We start from the raw sequence: 15,119 nt of genomic DNA on the forward strand, positions 1-15,119 counted from the left end.
ATCTTTAATTTCTTTCATTAATCTCTTGTAGTTTTCAGTATATAGGTGTTTCACTTCCTTAGTTAAATTTATTCTCAGGCATTTTATTCTTTTTGATGCAATTGTAAATGGGATTGTTTTCTTAATTTCTCTTTCTGATAGTTGGTTGTTAGTGTATAGAAACACAACAAATTTTGTATATGATTTTGTGTTCTGCGACTTTACTGAATTCTTTTTATTAGTTCTAACAGTTTTTTTGGTGGAGTCTTTAGGGTATTCTACATACAATATCATGTCATCTGCAAACAGTGACAGTCTTACTTCTTCCCTTCAATTTGGATGCATTTTATTTCTTCTTCTTGCCTAATTGCTCTGGCTAGGGCTTCCAATACTATGTTGAATGAAAGTGCTGAGAGTGGGCATCTTTGTGTTGTTCTTGATCTGAGAGGAAAAGCTTTTAGCTTTTTACTGTAGAGTCTGATGTTAGCTGTGGGCTTGTTACATATGGCCTTTATTATGTTGAGGTACATTACCTCTGTATCTACTTTGTTTAAAGTTTTTATTATAAATGATGTTGAATTTTGTCAAATGCTTTTTCTGCATCTATTGAGATGATTAAATGATTTTTATCCTTCATTTTGTTAATGTGGTGTGTCAGATTGATTTGCATATGTTGAACCATCCTTGTATCACTGGAATAAATCCCATTTTAATATTGCATGTGATCCTTTTAATGTATTGTTGAACTTGGTTTGCTAATATTTTGTTGGGGATTTTTGCATCTATGTTCAGCAGGGATATTGGCCTGTAATTTTCTTTTCTTGTGGTATCCTTGTCTGGTTTTGGTATCAAGGTAATGCTGGACTCATAAAATGTATTTGGAAGTGTTACTGCTTCTGTTTTTTAGAAGAGTTTGGGAAGTATTGGTGTCAATTCTTCTTTGAATGTTTGGTAGAATTCACCAATGAAGCTCTCTGGTCTTGGACTTTTGTTTGTTGGGAGGTTTTTGATTATTTATTCAATTTCACTGCTAAATTTTCTATTTTTTCACAATTCAGTCTTGGTATGTTGTATGCTTCTAGGAATTTATCCATTTCCTCCAGGTTGTCAAATTTGTGGGTATATAATTGTTCATGAGTCTCTTTTTTTAAATTTAATTTTTAATTGAAATATAGTTGATTAACGATGTTGTGCCAATCTCTGCTGTACAGCAGAGTGACTTAGTTATGCACATACAGACATTCTTTTTTTTAAATATTCTTTTCCACTGTGGTTTATCACAGGATATTGAATATAGTTCCCTGTGCTATACAGTAGGACCTTGTTGTTTATCCATCCTATATATAATAGTTTACATCTGCTATTCCCACACTCCCAGTCCTTCCAGCCCCCACCCCCTCCCCCTTGGCAACGACAAGTCTGTTCTTTATGTCTGTGAGTCTGTTTCTATTTTGTAGATACGTTCATTTGTGCCATATTTTAGATTCCACGTATAAGTGATATCATATGGTATTTGTGTTTCTCTTTCTGACTTCACTTAGTATGATAATCTCTAGTTGCATCCATGTTGCTGCAAGTGGATGCACTTCGTTCCTTTTTATGGCTGAGTAATATTCCATTGTATATATGTACCACATCATCTTTATCCATTCATCTGTCGATGGACATTTAGGTTGTTTCTATGTTTTGGCTATTGTGAATAGTGCTACTATGAACACATAATAGTCTCTTTTATCCTTTGTATTTCTGTGGTATCAATTGTAACATCTCCTTTTTAATTTCTGATGTTAGTTATTTGAGTCCTCTCTCTTTTTCTCTTGGTGAATCTAGCTAAAGGTCTGTCAATTTTATGTTTTCAAAGAACCGACTCTTAGTTTTTTTGATCTTTTCTATTGTCTTTGTAGTCTCTATTTTATTATTTCCACTCTGATCTTTGTTATTTCTGGAAGGGCTACATTTCTAAGTGGTCAGTTTATTTGTAACTATTTTCTTGTTATGATGATTTTGCATTTCTTTGCAAACTTATAATTATGGCAATTCAGATATAGAGCCCTTTGCATGAAGAAGACTCTTAAAATCATTGTACTTTCAGATGTAGCCTAAAACTCTTCATTAGTTATAATGATATTATGAGCCAGGCTAAATAGCTGCCACAAACCACTCAGTAAAGAAGAAGGTACGTCCGGCTGAAGGTAAAGAGGCAGGCATCTATTGTGTCTGGGACAGTCCCAGCGTCACGTTGCCCTTCTAGATTTCTGGGAGGCTCTTGAAGTCTGAGACTCAGCCAACCACCCATCCTGACATTATCATGAGAAACACCTTCGGCAAGGAGTGGATGGGTTGATAGCCTATAACCATTATTTTTGAACCATGGCCCTTTGCAAGAAAAAATAATATATTTATAGACATATATATTAGGTAGAAACTTATCTATTAGTATCTTAATAGCTTAAAGGAGGTTTAAACTCTAAACCCTTGACGTATGCCATAAGTAAAGCTAAAAAGGCCTGGGCTATTACCCTCTTCTCACACCTGTACCCCTCCCAGCACCAAGCACAGTTCCTCAGATCTGGAATCCAGCAGGTTAACATCTAATCTTTTGTTATCTGTGGGATTCTTATTCTCTGCAAATCAACAATTCAACACTGTCATGCTCAGAGAAGCAGTCTCAATTAGGAGACCCTATAGCACCTGCATAGTAATAATAGCAAATATTACCATGTATCAGGCATCGTTCTAAGTACTTTATATGTATTAATTCATTTTATACTTACAATAGGTAGGTACTATTATTGTCCCCATTTATAGGTGGAGAAATTGAGGCACCAAGATGTTAAGTTACTTTCCCAAGATCACATAGCGAGTAAGTGGCAGAGCCAGGACTTGAACTCCTTGGTAGTCTAGGAGTCAGATTCTGTGCTCTTAATCACTACAGTATATCTGAAAATGTTCTGGAAAAGTTCTACATCAAACCTTTAATATAATTCTGGTTCTACCATGAAGTACAATCAGATACTTTGTGAATTCCCACATCTGAGCTAAGCTTTGAGCCCTTTATAAAGCGTGAAGCTGGCTGGGGAACAAGATATCCTCCAGTCTGAGAGACCCGCCTCTCTGCTAGAACCTTAGTGCAGAACTGTCCAATTCATATGCCTTGGCATGCCCACTGGGAATGGGCCCAGCTACTGACCCCTCCATCCTCCTGAAGGCAATATAGGGCCTGTGCCTCCAGGACAGGGACCTCAAGCCTTAGGCAGCCTCATTCCTTTACTCCTTAGTGAAAATATTATCATTTTTTTCTCCTGGCCATGATATTAAAAAGGTTGGGAAGCCTTGCTTTAGAGAACTATGGGAGGGTAAAAGAGAATATGTTTGGGTGGTCTTTGTTCCCTGTCATTACCTCCATATCAGAGGCATGGTAAAGGAAAGTGAGGCAGATTCATTTCTCCAGACATGACATGAGCTTTAGGGATTCCTTTCCTTTCCTTGACATAGTTACTTGGCTCAATCAGAGGGTAATGGAGAAGTCAGAAATGTCATCACTTAAGTCAGTGGTTTTTGAAGTGCAGTTCTTAGGCATCTAGGGGTCCTGAAACCCTTTCAGAGGTCCTGGAGGTCAAAACTCTGTATAATAATACTATGATACTGTTTGCCTTTTCCACTGTGGTAACATTTGCAGTAATGGTGCAAAAGCAATGGTGGATAAAACTGCTGGTGCTTTAGCATGAATCAAGGCAATGGCACCAAACCATGTTATATTCTTCATTGCCCATGAAGAATACTTACAGTTCCACTTTAAAATGTCCTTGAAGAAGCAGTAATTAAAAATGATTAATATTGTTAAATCTTAACCCTTGAGAACATGTCTTTTTATTTTTTCTTTTAAAAAAAATTTATTTTTTGGCTGCATTGGGTCTTCGTTGCTTCGTGCGGGCTTTCCCTAGTTGCGGCGAGTGGGGGGCTATGCTTCGTTGTGGTGTGCGGGCTTCTCATTGCAGTGGCATCTCTTGTTGTGGAGCAGGGCTCTAGGCGTGCAGGCTTCAGTAGTTGTGGCTCGCGGGCTCTAGAGTGTAGGCTCAGTAGTTGTGGCGCATGGGCTTAGTTGCTCCGCAGCATTTGGGATCTTCCCAGACCAGGGCTCGAACCCTTGTCGCCTACATTGGCAATCGGATTCTTAATCACTGCACCACCAGGGAAGCCCTGAGAACATGTCTTTTTTTTTAGAACATGTCTTTTTAATACTCACTCTCATGAAGGAAGTACACATAAAGCTCTTCTGCTATGTACCAAATACAGTGGCTGTCTTTAGGAAAAGCACTTGTGCAATTGTTTGAGTTGCTAGCTAAACTAGTCACTTTTTTCTTGGAACACCATTTTCACTTGGAAGAATAAGTGACAGATAGACTACAGTTATTCAGGTTTGGCAGACATTTTCTCATAGTGTTTGACAGACATTTTCTTGAAAATGAACAAAGTATCGATAAAACTGTCACTTTAAGAAAACAACTACAAGTATTTGTTGCCAATGATAAAAATTTGAGCAAACAAGTAAAAAATAGAATTTTGGAAAACTTGTTGCTGCCACCATGAACTTGGCACCTCTTCCCAATTCTTAAGTATTTTTTTCTGATGAGATTGATGGTGATATTAACAAATGCTAAGTTTTGGTATTGTATAATCAAATGTGTCAACATTTAGAAGATATGCATTACTCTTTGAATGAATATTTTCCAATAACCAATGCATACTCTTACAAAATCATGCATGACGAAGGTCTATTTAAAATGCAAGAAACACTAATAATGGATTTTAATATAACAGAATTTAAAAATACACTAATATTGTTTCAGACTCTACATTGCAACTATTATTTAAAAAATTACTTCTTGTCAAGTTTTTAAAAAATTTTAAATAGACTATATTTTAGAAGTTTTAAGCTTACAGAAAAATTGAGGAGGTAGTCCTGAGAGTTTCCATATACTCCCAAATCCAACTTCCCCTGTTATTAACATCTTACATTAGTATGGTATATTCATTACAATTAATGAACCAATATTGATATGATTAACTAAAGTCCATATATTATTCACACTTTCTTAGTTTTTACCCAGTATCCTTTTTCTGTTCCAGGATCCCATCCAGGATACCACATTACCTTTAGTTATCTTGCCTCCTTAGATTCCTCTTGGCCGTGACAGTTTCTCAGACTTGCCTTGTTTTTGATGACCCTGACAGTTTTGAGGAATACTGGTCATTTATTTTGTAGATTGTCCCTCAAATGGAATTTGTCTGATGTTTTTCTCATGATTTGACTGGAATTGTGGGCTTTGGGAGGAAGATCACAGAGGTTAAGTGCTATTTTCATCAGATCATATCAAGGGTACCTATTATCAACATGACTTATCACTGTTGATGTTAACCTTGATCACACTTGTCTGAGGTAGTGTTTGTCTCCAGTATAAAGTTATTCTTTTCCCCTTCTTTCCATAGTGAGCTCTTTGGAAGGAAGTTCTTGTTGAGTTTTCATGTAGCAGCAAAGAAGAAAATCCACAATTATCTAACAAGGCTGTTAAAATACTTTTCCCTGGGCTTCCCTGGTGGTGCAGTAGTTGAGAGTCTGCCTGCCGATGCAGGACACGGGTTCGTGCTCCAGTCCGGGAGGATCCCACATGCCGCAGAGCAGCTGGGCCCGTGGGCCATGGCTGCTGGGCCTGTGCGTCCGGAGCCTGTGCTTCGCGACGGGAGGGGCCGCGGCATTGAGAGGCCCGTGTACTGCAAAAAAAACCAAAAACTTTTCCCTTTTCCAACTACATATTTGTGTGAGGCTAGATTTTCTTATATGATTCAACCAAAGCAACATATCACAATAGTTTGACTGTAGAAGCAGGTATGAGAATTCTACCATCTTCTATTATGCTGGACATTAAAGAGATTTGCCAAAAGTATAAAACAATGCTACTCTTCTTACTATTTTCATTTTAGAAATATAATTATTTTCATAAAAATGTTATTTCTGTTAATTTTATGGGTTGAATATAATGGTTTTATCATTGTTTTTAAAATAAATTAATAAATATTTAAAAATTTTCTCAGTTTTTATTTCTAATACAGTAACTATTGGGAGATATAACCCACATAAGCAAAACATGGGCTCCTCAGTAATTTTTAAGAGTGCTAGGGGGTCCGGAAACCAAAAAGTTTGAGAACTACTTTCTTTAGAGTTAAATTTCTGTGGACCTAAAACGAAAGTACCCTATTCAAAGAAAGCAGACCAAAACTAAATTCTTAAGGCTTAACGAGTAAACTGACTATACCTCAATTTTTCTTATTGAGAAATGTAATTTTTACACCTGCAGAAAATTGTTTCCTCAACTGATAACTGTGCTCACAAGTAACTGTTTGCAAGAGTAGTTTGTTATTTGTGTCTTAAAAATAATTACAGGTAGCCAGGTGTGTTTGTAAAAAGTCTGAGCAGAAAAATATACCAGTTGATGCAGATGCATGGGTGTATACATTGTTCATTATCAACTTTTTGTTCATTAGCTTTCTTCTTTGGGTCTTAGTATTCAAGGAATGGAGATCCATCAGATATGTGTTTTGGCTTTCAACTGTCTATTAGTCTTTATTATATCATATTAGTTTGTATATTGTTAGACTTATCGAACTGTATCGAATAGAATCCTTGGGGGAGTTGCTAAAAGACGTTTCCCTTCTCTTTCTCTGTTCTGTCTCTATTTCATTTCATGTATTCCAAATGAAACCACTGATTGGGAACTACTTCTGGTTTGTGTCCTTGGTACACTCTCAGTAAATACTAAAGGATGAATAGCTTTTATCTCTACTATTTGGCCAAGAGTCAAGGCTGATGGTGTTTGGATGCCAATGGTGGTGATTAGCATCAGGGAGTAAGGGCATTAATCACCAGAGCTGAGGCAGCCCAGGAATCTCCTTAGCCCTTTACCTTCCCAGCAGCAAAACCGTTCTGGTAGCATTGCTGATCCGTGTGTGTCCTTTTCCCAAATATTCTGACCTCTGGTAATACCATGTGCAAATAAGGCAGTCTGCTAGCCTGGCTAAAGCATAGGGAACAGGTAGGGCAGAAGTGAGGTAGCAAAGAGCTTAGTATAGAATGGGTCAGATTCTTGAAGGGTAGAATGTGAATCCAATGTCAAAAATGAGTCCTAAGTCTTTCTTTCCTTTGTCTTTCCCTGTCCTCATTCCTAGTCAGCCCTTAAGCTAAAGAGTCATAGTCTTGGTGTAGAAAGGCACCTTGAAAGCCATCTTATCTAACCATTCAACTAATCCTGAATCCTCCCTACAAACCCATGCTTGCCTTGCTGTGCCAGTTTGAGGGGTACAGTTAAATGTGTGAGAAGGAATATAGGGCATATGCAGTAAGATGTCAAATTTCAACATACATCTTGGAGCCAGCTGTTTCATATTGGCCCTCCGAATTATAAAGAAGGTTTTTGGAATAAAACCTCATAATAGACCTATACCATAATTTGATTTAAAAAGTTAAGGTGTATACAAGTAACTTTTTTTTTTTTTTTTTTTGCGGTACGTGGGCCTCTCACTGTTGTGGCCCCTCCCGTTGCGGAGCACAGGCTCTGGACGCGCAGGCTCAGCGGCCATGGCTCACGGGCCCAGCCGCTCCACGGTATGTGGGATCTTCCCGGACCAGGGCACGAACCCGTGTCCCCTGCATCGGCAGGTGGACTCTCAACCACTGCGCCACCAGGGAAGCCCTATACAAGTAACTTTTAACCTGAATTTACATAATTATCCTGAAATTCTGTAAATGAAAGAAAAAGAATTCTCTATAAGGTTAGAAGTTAGACTGAAGGATCAGTTTTTACTAATTGTTGATGATGATTTTTCTCTTCCAGGGAAATAACTATATATTGGGTTAAAATTGTTATGTTTTTTGTGTTTTATTATTTTAAAGGAAAAAGGACTTTAAGAGAAATGCCCATTAAAAAGGAGCTAGATTAGGACTTCCCTGGTGGCTCAGTGGTTAAGGATCCGCCTGCCAATGCAGGGGACACGGGTTCGAGCCCTGGTCTGGGAAGATCCCACATGCCACGGAGCAACTAAGCCCGTGTGCCACAACTACTGAGTCTGTGCTTTAGAGCCTGTGAGCCACAACTACTGAGCCAGCGTGCTGCAACTACTGAAGCCTGCGTGCCTAGAAGCCCGTACTCTGCAACAAGAGAAGCCACTGCAACGAGAAGCCTGCGCATTGCAACGAAGGGTAGCCCCTGCTCGCCGCAACTAGAGAAAGCCCACGCTCAGCAACGAAGACCCAACGCAGCCAATAAGTAAATAAATAAATAAATAAATTTTATATTAAAAAAGGGGGGCTAGATTAGAAGTTAGAAAACTGTGGCCACTTAAAATAATTGTGGTCATTTCCATGATAAAAAGGGAGATGAGAAGAATCTGAAGGAATGGAGAAAAGCTGGGTGGAGAGAGTGCCTTCCAAGTTTCTTCACATGGGAAGTTTTCTGTTGCAGGACTCACTGTGAGTCTGAGTAGTCTTGCTCAGCTTCTGTTCCCAAACTGGGGTGAGAACAGCTCCTTAGCTGATGCAGCGAATATGGCAACAAAAATTTTAAGCTCTGCAGGCCATGGACTTCTCAGACTCAGCTGCCTGAAGCTTCTCTAAGGGAGAAAATTTGCTTTCATTTTCTTGAATATATTTATGTTGTGCTGCTAACTGAAGCAATTTAAAAATGTATTTGTCATACAGAGTGAAGTAAGTCAGAGAAAAACAACTATCATGTAATATTGCTTATATGTGGAATCTAGAAAAATGGTACAGATGAACTTATTTGCAAAGCAGAAATAGAGACACAGAAGCAGAAGGAGAGAACAAACTTGTGGATACCAAGGCGGGGAAGGGGGGTGGGTGAGATGAATTGGGAGACTGGGATTGACATATATACACTACTATGTATAAAACAGATAACTAATGAGAACCTTCGGTATAGCACAGGGAGCTCTACTCAATGCTCTGTAGTGACCTAAATGGGAAGGAAATCTAAAAAAGAGGGGATATATGTATACATATAGCTGATTCACTTTGCTGTACAGCAGAAACTAACACAACATTGTAAAGCAACTATACTCCAATAATTTAAAAAAAAAAATGTATCCAGTCCCTATAATGGGGAGAAGTTGCCTCAGAATTCCCAGGGGACCTCAAGGGAAGAGTCCGTGTGCTAAGAACTGTATACCTTCAACATGTCCTCTTTCTTAGGAATAAAATTATTTTGAGAATCAGAGCTAGTAGTAGGCGCAACTCCTCATATTCCTCTCAAGACCTCTTCTCCTCTAGGAAGGCATGACAAACTAATATTTAATATTTGCTTTGGTCTTTGGGAGGAATGTGTCTGTCTGCTCAGACAATGATTAAGAAGTATGAATTAAAACTTTAAAAATTAAAGTGGTCATTGGACTTACCTGGTGGTGCAGTGGTTAAGAATCCACCTGCCAATACAAGGGACACAGGTTCGAGCCCTGGTCTGGGAAGATCCCACATGCCGTGGAGCAACTAAGCCCGTGTGCCGCAACTACTGAGGCTGCACTCTAGAGCCTGCGAGCCACAACTACTGAGCGCACGTGCCACAACTACTGAAGCCCACGTGCATAGAGCCCATGCTCTGCAACAAGAGAAGCCACTGCAATGAGAAGATGGTGCACTGCAATGAAGAGTAGCCCCTGCTCGCCACAACTAGAGAAAGCCCAAGGGCGGCAACGAAGACCCAACACAGCCAAAAAAAAAAAAAAATTAAAGTGGTCATTAACTTTGTAAAATGAGAGTTTTAAAAAAGAATTTAAAGTACGTGATCTCACTTGGCTTTTAATAACACATGTATCACAGCCCTAAATAATTATTGGGAATAGTTCTCTAAACAGAAGACCTATACAATGAGATGATGGGTAAAGGGTTGAGAAAATCTAGGCCAATCAATTAACATGACTATGAAACACTTTAAAAGTACTTGCTTGATTTTTAAAAAAGCTTTAACACTGATGACTTTTCTAATGCTAACTTCCAACTGGCTTGATTTTTTTTTAAATAGAAAAATGTTTTAATCAAGTAATTGTTTGATCTGTAATTTTTAAGTTTTTCTGTTTCTCATCATAAAGTACATGATTTGATATACTCCATAGTACCTTCCCCTAGATTAGATCAGTTACTCAGAATTATAATTAATAATTAAAGTAATTAAAGTAATTAATAATTACATTGCTAGTTAGAATATTCAATAAGGTACATCTCACTAGATATATTATTACTTTGAGATGTATTTTATAGAAAAAAGTTTGAGAATTATTAGAATATACTGTTTTGTTTCTTAAAATAACTTGTGAAGATACTGTGGAGTCAGGCAAAAGATTTTGAGAAAACTAGAAGTGAGGTATAGTGTTAAGAAATCATAAGATTGCCATGTATTTTAGGGTGTGGACTAGAAAAAAAAGCACAACGTGAGAACTGTGAGTTCAGTTTTATTTGGGGACTTACTGAGGACTATAGCCCAGGAGACAACCTCTCACATAGCTCTAAGGAACTGCTCCAAAGAGGTAAGGGGTAGATCAGTATATTTTGGCAAAGAGGATACGTGCAATCAAGCATACATCAAGGTTGCTGCTAGTAATGAGGAGCAGATGTCTCCATTAACGATTTTAGTGCTTTTCTAAGTATGAGAAGATGCAAGAAATTGAGTAAAATCTATCTGAAAATATCTATGTGCAGGCCTGTTCTGCCAGTTTTCCCAGAGCATAGAGTGCCTCCTTCCTGATCTCCACCCTGAACTCCTTTCAGGCTGTGTTAAAGGTCAGTGACTACCTTGACTAGTGACTTCATTCTTGTAGAACCAGATGGTAAGCAACATTATTTGTTGTCAAGGGTCAAGTATTACTTAACTCTTTTATCTTTTATTGTTAATCAAGAAATATATGTTATGTAAGATTTCCCTCCCAAGACTGCTACAATGATTCAGTGGTCAGCAACTATTTAAGTGCTTCCATATCTGTATGCCACTATGTTATGAAGAATATAAAAGGAGTGAAAGAAGTTTTTTCAAAGAGTTTACAATTTAGTAAACGAAATAACATGAACCAAATACCAAACAATGCAGTAGAGTGGAAAGAGGCCCAATTGAATCAAGAAATATGAATCCGAATCGTTACTGACACTATGTAGCTGAATGGCCTTAGGCAGGTCACTTAACCTCTCTGGGTCCAAGTACCTCATCTGTAAAATGCATAATGTGATCAGCTAGTTTCTGTCACTCCTTTCAGCTGTAATGGTATTTTAAAGAGCCGTGCTCCCTAGTTAAATACATTATTATGAGTGCATCAGGAGTTAAAGGTAAGGATAATAAGGATTGGGAAGGCTCTGAGGAGACATGAGATTTAAGGAGGAAAATAATCTTGCTTGAAAGGTGAGTAGAATTTAGACAAGCAGAGTGAAGGTATTTCAGCCATGATCTGAAGCCAAGCACCAAATGTTTCAGGAGGAAGAGAAGAAACTTGCCTAATAAGAGCAGAGTGCATGTTGGAGAGAAAAGGGAAGAATGAAAATCCTAGACAGATTCGCCATAAAATCAGGCAGCGAAGTATAGACTTCTTACCCTGATCCACAGGGTACATCTACAGAGGTTTTGAGCAGGAACATGGTACATAAAGTAATGTTTTAGGAAAATTAATGGGGCAGTAAACTCTAGGAAAGGTTGTAACTTTGACCAGCATGTTCTAGTGGATCAGCAAATAGTATCTCCTCTTGGGAATGTCATCCTTTTAGGAAGGAAACTTGCTAAATAAATAAACCAACGTGCTAGATATTTGTTTAAGTAACCTTTAAAGCAGGATAACAGGGACTTCCCTGGCAGTGCAGTGGTTAAGACTCCATGTTTCCACTGCAGGGGGTGTGGGTTTGATCCCTGGCCCGGGAAGTAAGATGCCACATGCCCTGTGGTCAAGGAAGGAAGGGAGGGAGGGAGGGAAAGAAAGAGAGAGAGGGAGGAAGGGAGGGAGAAAGGAAGGAAGGAAGGGAGGGAGGGAGAGAAGCAGGGTAACAGAGAGAGCCCTACCCATTTTATATTTTATGTCCCTTTTCCCCAGTCATTCAGTAGATGTTTACCGAGCACAGTAGTCCCTCTTTATCTGTGGTGGATACCTGAAACCATGGATACTATTAAGCCTACATATACTATTGTTTTTCCTATACATACATAACTATGATAAAGTTTAACTTATAAATTAAGCATAGTAAGAAATTGACAATAAATAATAATAAAATAGCTTAATTATAACAATATACTATAATAAAAGTTATGTGAATGTGGTCTCTCTCTCTCTCAAAGTACCTTATTGTACAAATTTAATTCCTTTTCCATCTTAACTAGGCACTTATCATGCACTGTGGCTGTAACTTTTTCAGTTTGAGGTGCAAGAGCAAAGTTAGCATGAATTTCTTTTTCCTTCACAATATTCCAGATAGAAGATTCATTCTTACTGTAGATCTTAGCAACCTCAGCATATGGTTTTTTTCTTTCCTTATTAAGTCGAGAACTTTTACCTTTTCACCTAAAGGAAGCACTTTACGGTTTCTCTTTGGCATATCCGAATTGCCAGCATTACTCCTTTTGCACTCTGGGGCCATTATTAAGTAAAATAGAGGTTACTTCAACATAAGCACTGGGATACCAAGAGAGTCGATCCGATACCTGAGATGGCTACTAAGTGACTAATGGCGGGATACCCTGGACAAAGGGGAGATTCACATTCTGAATGGGACCGTACAAGATTTCATCACACTGCTCATGTGTGCAATCTAGAATTTTACAAATTGTTTATTTCTGGAATTTTCCATTTAAAATTTTCTGACCAGCGTTCACCACAGGTAAGTGAAACCATGGAAAGTGAGACCTACTGTACTTAATGGAAAGCTGGCATAGTTCTAGGTGCTATAGGGGGTAACAAGATGAATTAAGAGTCAGTCACCATAGTTAGTCTTAATTTAGAGGAGAAAACGTGACTAGTATATAGATCACCAGAATGTGAGACAGATTATAATTAGTACCACAGGATCTGTGTGACCGGAATGCTGTGGGTAGTAAAGAGGAAGTGAGCCTTGAGGGCTGGATGGTTGGAGACTCGGCTGGTGCAGGGGAGAGGAAGAAGGGGTGGTTGTTTGGTTGTTCCTAAGGGTAAGGGATCATGAGGGCAACTTTTGTGACCTCTTCCTCCTCTGAGGTTTTATGTTTCTGTGAGAAACACAGAGGTAGGAAATTACAGAGTATGTTTAGAGACTTGAAGACTCTGGAAGATCCTACTTCCATTAATGACAGAGTAGCTCCTATTTGAGCAACCCACCTATAGATCACAATTGTAACTCTGGACAAATCTAAAAAACAATTATCTGGAAGGCATTATTGAGCAACCAAAAGCAGGGAGAAAGTGGAACACTATCCACACATGGAAGAAGAGATTGATACCGATGAATTCTTATTTTTGTCATTTTTTGCCTGAGAGCAGATCACAGTTGGCTTCTTATGGGATATTTAAAAATAGTTGGAAACCTGCAGTATTCCTGACTTGAGGCATCAGAGGAGAGTGACCATAGCAGCTAGAGAATAAGAGGAGAAATTATGGAAAGGAGAGAAACACAGAGAAAGAGCCCAACATTCTTCATATAAACTCTGCCTAATTGGGCTGAACTATATATGTACAACTAAGGCTAAAAAAAAATTGAACAGAGATTTCAGTCGCTGCCCATCACAGAGGAAACAGAGTTTGGAGTGTGAGACTAGCCAGATTAATTACCTGCTAAAATAGCAACAACAACAAAATCAATATACTTTGGTGGAATATAAAAGAATCCCAAGTCTCTGCAACATATCATTCACAATATCCAGAATACAATCCAAAATTCCTAGATGTGAGCAGACACAGGAAAATCTGACCCATTTTAAAAGAGGAAAAGGTAATTAACAGAAACTGACCCTGAAATGACACAGATGTTGGAAATAGAGGCAAAGATTTTAAAGTAGCTTTTATATCTATACTCAGGGATATGAAGGAAATATATACTGGAATTGAATGAACAAATAGGAAATCTTAGCAGAGGAATTGAAACTATAAAAAAGAACCAAATGGAAATTCTAACACTAAAAATTAAAAATTCTAGACTTAAAAATTTTTAAATTCACTATATATACTTAACACTAATTGCAGATGATTGGGAAGCTGGTGCCCTTAAAGATAGATAATAGAAATTATGCCATCTGAAACACAGAAAACAATAAAAAAACTAACGAAGCCTCATGACTTAAGAAACTTTATCAAAAGGTTTAACTTATGTGTCATGGAGTCCCAGAAGGAAAAGGAAGAAAGTGGGACAGAAAAAAATTTTTAAAGAAAATGGCTGAAATTTAGTAAAAGATGTAATTTTACAGATTCTAGAAGCTCAAAAAACTTCTAGCAGATACAAAGAAAATCACTCCCAGGCACATCATGGTCAAACTGTTGAAAACTAAAGATAAAAAAAATTTCAAAGCAGTTAGAGGAACAACGATATCGTTAAGGACTGACTTCTCATTGGAAGCGATAGAGACCTGAAAACAGTACAACATCTTTAAAGTGCTGAAAGGAAAAAACTGACAATCCAGAATTCTCTATGTAGAGGACTTAAGAGTCATGGCTGGAACTTCGATTATGTGTGGGAGAGTGGTGTGTACTCAGGCAGGATAGAAGGGTTGAAGTCAGTGTAAAGGGGTTTGCATATCAGGTAGTAGAGTTTGGATTAGAACCTTCATCAGCATAAAACAAACTAGTCATTATTTTTTAACAGATCTGTATTGGATAATCTGGCAAGATTGGCACTGCTACTACCACATGTGGAGCCTTGTGTGCATTAGATAAAGCCACCCGTGAAGATGGGCATGGACCTAAGTAAGCAAGTCATGCCTTTATGTGGAAAAAAGTGTGCCCCTTCCTCTAGGTAGATGCTGCCCCTCATCAGGGTGCATGGCTTAGCAAACAGCATGGACTGGATTTCAGTTCCTAATTGCCCCCTCAACCAGGGACATAAGCCAAATTTACATGATTGGAAAGAACAGATGGATATG

General features: G+C 38.2%; 1 protein-coding gene across 5 annotated transcripts in view; it reads left to right on the plus strand.

Annotated features, from left to right (window-relative positions):
- AFG1L (AFG1 like ATPase) overlaps positions 1-15,119 on the plus strand; it is a 190,787-nt gene that overhangs the window by 151,684 nt on the left and 23,984 nt on the right. Inside the window, exon 12 of one of the 5 annotated variants that reach the window (XM_029223735.1) lies at positions 7,928-8,003. The exons of the other annotated variants lie outside the window; for them this stretch is intronic. Coding sequence (XP_029079568.1) covers positions 7,928-7,942 — 15 coding nt within the window. The 3' untranslated portion in view covers positions 7,943-8,003. Of the gene's footprint in view, positions 1-7,927; positions 8,004-15,119 lie in introns of those variants that run through there. 5 annotated transcript variants of the gene reach the window in all.

This window comes from Monodon monoceros, unplaced genomic scaffold, assembly GCF_005190385.1.
Source record: "Monodon monoceros isolate NGI ecotype Baffin Bay Population unplaced genomic scaffold, NGI_Narwhal_1 Super_Scaffold_15, whole genome shotgun sequence".
In the NCBI taxonomy this organism is placed as follows: Eukaryota; Metazoa; Chordata; class Mammalia; order Artiodactyla; family Monodontidae; genus Monodon; species Monodon monoceros.